Source organism: Rhamphochromis sp. 'chilingali', assembly GCF_963969265.1.
Source record: "Rhamphochromis sp. 'chilingali' genome assembly, chromosome: 2".
Lineage (NCBI taxonomy): Eukaryota > Metazoa > Chordata > Actinopteri > Cichliformes > Cichlidae > Rhamphochromis > Rhamphochromis sp. 'chilingali'.
This window is the reverse complement of record NC_137930.1, coordinates 8,085,165-8,092,099: the sequence shown is the minus strand read 5'-3', so window position 1 is coordinate 8,092,099 and position 6,935 is coordinate 8,085,165. Positions and strand designations below refer to the sequence as shown.

Sequence of the window (6,935 nt, the reverse complement as noted above, 5' to 3'; positions counted from 1 at the left end):
AAACCTGGCCCCACCTTATCATGCGAATTCCTGAGGTCAGATGGCCCAGGATGTGAGTGGGCGTTAAGGCGTCTGGGAAGGGATCTCAAAACTGGATTATAGATGGCAGAGAGTTGGTGTCGTAAACCCCCGCCTCTGTTCAAAGATGGTCGCTCACAGTGGACATAGATGGCTTCTTTCACTCCTCTTTCAAACCATCTGTCCTCTCTGTCCAAACTGTGAACATTGGCATCCTCGAAAGAGTGTCCTTTATCCTTAAGATGCAGATGGACTGCTGAGTCTTGTCCTGTGGAGGTGGCTCTTCTGTGTTGTGCCATGCGCTTGTGAAGTGACTGTTTGGTCTCTCCAATGTAGAGGTCTGGGCATTCCTCGCTGCACTGTACAGCATACACCACATTGTTAAGTCTGTGTTTAGGAGTTTTGTCTTTCGGGTGAACCAGTTTCTGTCTGAGCGTGTTGCTGGGTCTGAAATGCCCAGGATGTCATGCTTGGAGAAAACTCTCCTGAGTTTTTCTGATACACCGGCTACATAGGGGATGACAATGTTGTTGCGTCTGTCCTTCTTATCCTCCCTCGCTGGTGTCTGGTCTTCTTTTCTGTGCCTCTTTGCTGACTTTAAGAACGCCCATTTAGGATAGCCGCACGTTTTGAGTGCTTCCTTTACATGTGTGTGTTCCTTCTTTTTCCCTTCAGGCTTAGAGGGAACATGTTCTGCCCGGTGGTGTAGGGTCCTAAGTACTCCAAGTTTGTGTTCCAAAGGGTGATGGGAGTCAAAGAGGAGGTACTGGTCCGTGTGTGTGGGCTTCCGGTAAACTTCGATGTTGAGTTTGCCGTTCTCTTCAATGTGCACAGCGCAGTCCAGGAAAGGCAGACAGTTGTCCTTTGTGTCTTCCCTGGTGAACTTGATGTTCTTATCCACAGCGTTAATGTGCGCAGTGAAGGATTCCACTTCTTGTGTCTTGATTTTGACCCAGGTGTCGTCCACATATCTGTACCAGTGGCTGGGTACTCTTCCTTTGAAAGAGCCAAGAGCCTTCCTTTCTACTTCCTCCATGTAAAGGTTGGCTACAATAGGTGACACGGGGGAGCCCATGGCACAGCCATGTTTTTGTCTGTAAAAGCCTTCGTTGTATTTGAAATATGTAGTGGTGAGGCAGAGGTCTAACAGTGTGCAGATCTGATCGGGTGTGAAGTTGGTCCTGTCCTCCAAGGAGCTGTCTTCTTGTAGTCGTTTTCTGACAGTCTCCACTGCCTCCGTGGTGGGTATGCAAGTGAAGAGAGAGACTACATCAAAGGACACCATGGTTTCATCTGGATCCAGGGTAAGTTTCTGGACCTTGTCGGTGAAGTCGGTGGAGTTCTTGATGTGGTCTGGGGTGTTCCCCACAAGAGGCGCGAGGATGGTAGCAAGGTGTTTAGCAATGTTGTAAGTGGCTGAGTTTATGCTACTGACTATGGGTCTGAGTGGGACAGCTTCCTTGTGGATCTTAGGAAGTCCATAGATGCAGGGTATGGCATTCCCTGGGTAAAGGCGGTGATATGTAAGGCGGTCAATAATTTTGTCCTTTTCAAAGTCTTGAAGGCAAGCTATAACTTTCTTTTTGTAGCTGCTTGTGGGGTCTCGCTTTAGGGCTTCGTAGGTATTGTTGTCACTGAGGAGAGTAGTGATCTTTGTATGGTAATCTGTAGTGTTTAGGACCACGGTGCACCTTCCCGTATCAGCTGGTAAAACAGTGCATTTCAGACCCAGCAACACGCTCAGACAAAAACTGGTTCACCCGAAAGACAAAACGCCAAAACACAGACTTAACAATGTGGTGTATGCTGTACAGTGCAGCGAGGAATGCCCAGACCTCTACATTGGAGAGACCAAACAGCCACTTCACAAGCGCATGGCACAACACAGCAGTCCATCTGCATCTTAAGGATAAAGGACACTCTTTCGAGGATGCCAATGTTCACATTTTGGACAGAGAGGACAGATGGTTTGAAAGAGGAGTGAAAGAAGCCATCTATGTCCACTGTGAGCGACCATCTTTGAACAGAGGCGGGGGTTTACGACACCAACTCTCTGCCATCTATAATCCAGTTTTGAGATCCCTTCCCAGACGCCTTAACGCCCACTCACATCCTGGGCCATCTGACCTCAGGAATTCGCATGATAAGGTGGGGCCAGGTTTCACAATGAACACACCCGAAACTCTGGCTGATTGGGACCCACACCCAGTTTCACACCTTGGCTCAGGCGATTAGAGGATCATCAGGGGGTCCTTTTGTACCTCTGTGGGGGGTTACTCCCACTAGGTTATATCTGGGACTCTCCACCATTTGACCTTAGAACTGAAGAAGCTTCTCAGATGAGAGGTGAAACGTCTTCAAGCAACTTAAAGAAGTCCAGACGCTTTTCTTTGCAAGCTCCTTTGACTATAATCTGGGTTAGACTCTCAGTGTGTATTTTGTCTTCTCTAGAGGTTTAGGATAATTTGACTTTAAAGATTTGTATGGTTTGAATGAATGCTTGCTGTAATTTTCCACACAAAAATAATAAACAATGTTCACTGTGTCATAGGACAGCATTTAAGTGGAAACTAAAATATTGGAAGAAAAAGATTCTCCCATTTAATTCAGTGTCACTTTTATAGTGCCTAATCACAACAGCAGTCGCCTGATATTGTAAAGACCCTGCATTGCTATTCGTAATTGGAACATGAACTGCAGAAGCACCTGGCTCTCTATTAAAGTGCATAAAACACTACTCCACAGTCCGTACAGATGTTCGTTGAACGTGTGTGTGTTCATGATCTGCTGATTAGCGTTACGGACTCCTCCACAGTGTTGAAAAGTCAATCATACTTATTATTGAGTTAAGACAGTTTTTGCCTTGCCCCCTGGAACACCCTTCATTGTAACCTCCCCTTGTTCTTACTAATACACTTGTCCAGATGTTAACTTGTCGTCACTTAACCGATTAAATACATTGCAGACTGTGTTCCTACAGAGTGCGAGAACAACATTAGGGGAGACCGGGGATAGTTGTAACATTTTTGACATTTCTGTCTGTAAATTGGAGCTCTTTTAAGGTAGTGGATTCAAAATGTAATGCAAAGTATTTGCATGTCTCGGCTATTAAATAGTGCAGCTATTTTCTCTGCAGCACAATTACCCATTGCATGGTATGGCCTCAAACACAAAGAGTGAAATGTTACAATTAACCCCATAGTCTGGGTTAGTTGTAACATCCCGGGGTGAAATGTAACACAATGAAATAAGGGTACTGACAAAATATTAACATGTAATCTTTGTTTATTCAACACATGAATGCACTTAGAGCCATTTATGTAGCTGTGTGTGTGTGTGACAGAATGCAGAAATCTAGCTTTTGAACATATTCCAACCCCCCAAAAAAGACAAATTATGGAAATTTCTGCAACTGAATATTTCATTAATTTTGGTTGGTCTTCCTTGAGTTTGGCCTCATTGGCTCAGTGGGCATTAGAACCTACAACTCTTGCACCAATTTTGAACATAACAATGAAGCTGAAAAAATGTAGTTGTTCACCAGCATCGCAATTCCATTACTTTTTATCATGGCTTACCTTGGTGTGGTTTGCAAAGTGCTTCAGAAAGATGAGGAAATCTGTTTCTTGCACTCATCCTGATTTATTTCCACTACCAATACTTCCTACTGGTCCATCTCTGACACAGTGATCTGCATAATGTATGTGTGGGAACACAAACAGTGGAGGAATTGTGTTGCCAATGGCATTAACCGGATATACAAATGCGACCAGTGAACGTCTCTCTGCTGATGTCGTTGCCCCAACTTGTTTAATATAAGTTAAAGTAATAGTGTGGTAAGTTGTAACATCTGCATTATTGTTACAACTAACCCAGACTGTTGCTGTTACAACTGACCCAGACTCCTATAGCCATGAACTAGCTAACATTACAGCCAACGGCTAAAACATTAGCACTAAAGACCTACACAGAATATATCCCCATAGACATACAAATAACATAATTTAAGTTTGATGAGTTTAACTGCAAAGCGGATAATGCTATTAAACATTGAAATAAAGTAGAAAAACTTACTTTTTGGCATACAGATTACTTTTTTTCATGTTAAATTGTCTGTGTTTGACAAAATGTGCTGATTTTTCACATGTGACAGCAGAACTGAATTGGGCATGCACAGGATGAGTCACATCATTTGAAACTTAGCCCTGATTGGAGAAATTGGAAGTGTTACAACTGACCCACGTTACAACTATCCCCGGTCTCCCCTACTAAACAAATCACACTCGTTAAAGGAATATGAGGCAGTTAGGGTTCCAAAGCCATCCCGCCCAGGAGTCAGGTCTTTCTGCCAAAGAAAAGTCTCTCCCTTTCCTTCATTTCTCCAAATTCAGCCTATCTATACTTTGCTCTTTTTTGTCCCACTCAGATCTCCTTCCGCCCCCAAGTCCCTCCCCCGTTTTTACGTTACTTTAGGGATTGTGCGCTCCTCCTCTTCTTAATATCAAGTTAATAACGCGTGCAGAGTGGATTTGAACTTCCAGCCAGACCAGTGAAGTGGGTGAGTACAGTGGTCTGAAAAATAAGCACGCTCACACTCCGCGGATCATTTGGAGTCTCCGGCAGTTTCATTTGGAAAAGTTTAAGAAATCAACCCGAAACGAGCCAGCTGGACTTTGGATACACTTCCAAGGTTGTATTACATTATTATAATTATAATTATAATAATCATAATAATTATGATTATTATTATGTTTTCTCCGTGGCTCACCTGATGTTAACTAAGGGTAATATTTGTGTGGTTATTTAGCGATATTACTCTAATGTCAGTGTTTTATTCCCATATCAGGAGCTGCTTTTTAGGTGACGGGAATGTTCCCACACTAGTAGATCCAAGTGATTAGACACTCATTGATAAAATTGAGCCAGGGACCAATTACGTCCCCTCAACCAGCTGATTGATCACTTGATAAGCGGTATCACTGCAGCAGCCTCAGTGAAGCCCTGGAACAGCTTAGCACACACGTGGTTTCAGAAGCAGCGCTTTTCTCTTGTTTTTGAATTATTTTTTAATAATAATTATTATGCAAACTAGAGCTATGTAAAGCATTAAAGCAAAACCTAAATGTGATTCACCGACACGAAGTGTCCTAATAAGATTAAGAAAGGTTTCTCAGTTATTCATAATTACTCAGAGACAGTTAACTGTATTTATGAATTAATTTATTTTTATTTAACGTTGAAATAGAACAAATAGTACTTTATATAGTCCAGGCAATGTGAATTCCAGACATACATGTCCTAGTTCGTGCAATAATGGAAGAAAATTGGGAAAACATGTTATTCCATTATGTCTGTTCATTTATTTTAGTTAACAGTGATTCAAAACTGTAGGTTATATGAGCTACAATAAAACATTTGATTTTATTTCTATGAGATTAAGTGAGTAAAGAAAAATAAGATTTTAAAAGCCTAATTTTGTCCAAGTGAAACTGTACTATAGATTACTGAAATGCTGCATAAAAATCCACTTCACCTGGAAACACAGTCTAGTCTTTTTATTTACAGTCTAAGGCTACAGCGCAGCAGTATTTGTGCTCGTCTGCACCAACACTACTGGTTGATATTCCTGTACAAACTACTAATCTAATAATTAATGGCTTGATTGGTCAGTTGAGACTAATTGACTACAGTTTAGAGGGTATTACTAATTTTTAAAATCATTTTAGGTTATGCTACTAGGTACTACACTAGACTGCACTTTCTGTGGTTTGTGGTCACTGTGTCGCTTCTATGTTTTTTAAAAAAAGCTTATCTCATTCGAACATTATAACATATATTAACTAAAGTTAACTGTAGTCTTACAGTAGGCTAATATTTGGCATTTATTATAAGGTCCCACACTGACTGTCACTGCTTTTTTTTCTTTCTTGCAGATACTGTTGAGATGATTAAACACATCCTTATACTCCTGCTCTGTCTTGTGTGTCTGTGTTCACCCCGTCCTCAGCCAGGTAAGTTGAGTCTAGCAGGATATGATGATTTTGTAGCTGAATCCAAACTTTGTAACCCGCCCTGGTGCTTTCTCTCTGACGTAGCTGTAATTACGTGCCAGATTTGCAGATCCAAGACTGACAAAGTGGAAAATTATTATACTCTCAACACAACACAAATTCACTCTGCATACACACGTAACCAGCATTCCCTGGTTAAGTGTGTATGCAGTCGCACACACACACACACACACACACACACACACACACACACACACACACACACACACACACACACACACACACACACACACACACACACACACACACTCTTTCACTTGTTTTTTTTCCCATTTTCTTCTTGCAGCTGAACGCTCCCACACTTTCTCAGAGCAGGTATTAGTGCAATACTTCTGCAGATTCCACGGTTGTTTATGCAGGTTAAAGATATATTTCCATATAGAATTTCAATTCTCCAAATGGATTTATAGTTGAACTCCACAGAAACTGGTTTCCTGCTTTGAACCAAACCCTGCTCAGGTGTAGCTGGTCACTACTCTTGCTTTGAGATTGATCTGCAGCTATGTGTATATTGAGATCAATACAGCCATTAGGCCATGGGCATAGACTTCTGGGTATGACACATGGGCCTGAGGGGTCTGGTACTTAGCTATTGGCAGCAGATCCTACTTTTCCTGATTCTATTTTGGGTCCTGAGAGCTAAGGAGTGGGTCGCTGTGGATCAGTGTTTCATTGGATGGGAAGTGATGTTGATTCACTGCATTGGGCCTCTGCCTTGTATTTTTGGAGCCAGACATGATCATATTTAGACAGGGTGGAGTACTAAGTTATCAGCTAATGTCAGCAAGCTGAGTTAGCTAGCCTCACACAAAGACGCGGTGTAACACACAGACAGAAATAGCAAAA

At 42.1% G+C, this 6,935-nt stretch overlaps 1 protein-coding gene across 1 annotated transcript in view; it reads left to right on the top strand.

Annotated features, from left to right (window-relative positions):
* Positions 1 to 2,414: 2,414 nt before the first annotated feature.
* vcanb (versican b) overlaps positions 2,415 to 6,935 on the top strand; it is a 36,592-nt gene continuing 32,071 nt past the window's right edge. The window contains exons 1-2 of the mRNA XM_080875533.1: positions 2,415 to 4,708; positions 5,952 to 6,029. Of these exons, the coding sequence (XP_080731659.1) occupies positions 5,963 to 6,029 (67 nt within the window). The 5' untranslated portion in view covers positions 2,415 to 4,708; positions 5,952 to 5,962. The remainder of the gene's footprint in view (positions 4,709 to 5,951; positions 6,030 to 6,935) is intronic.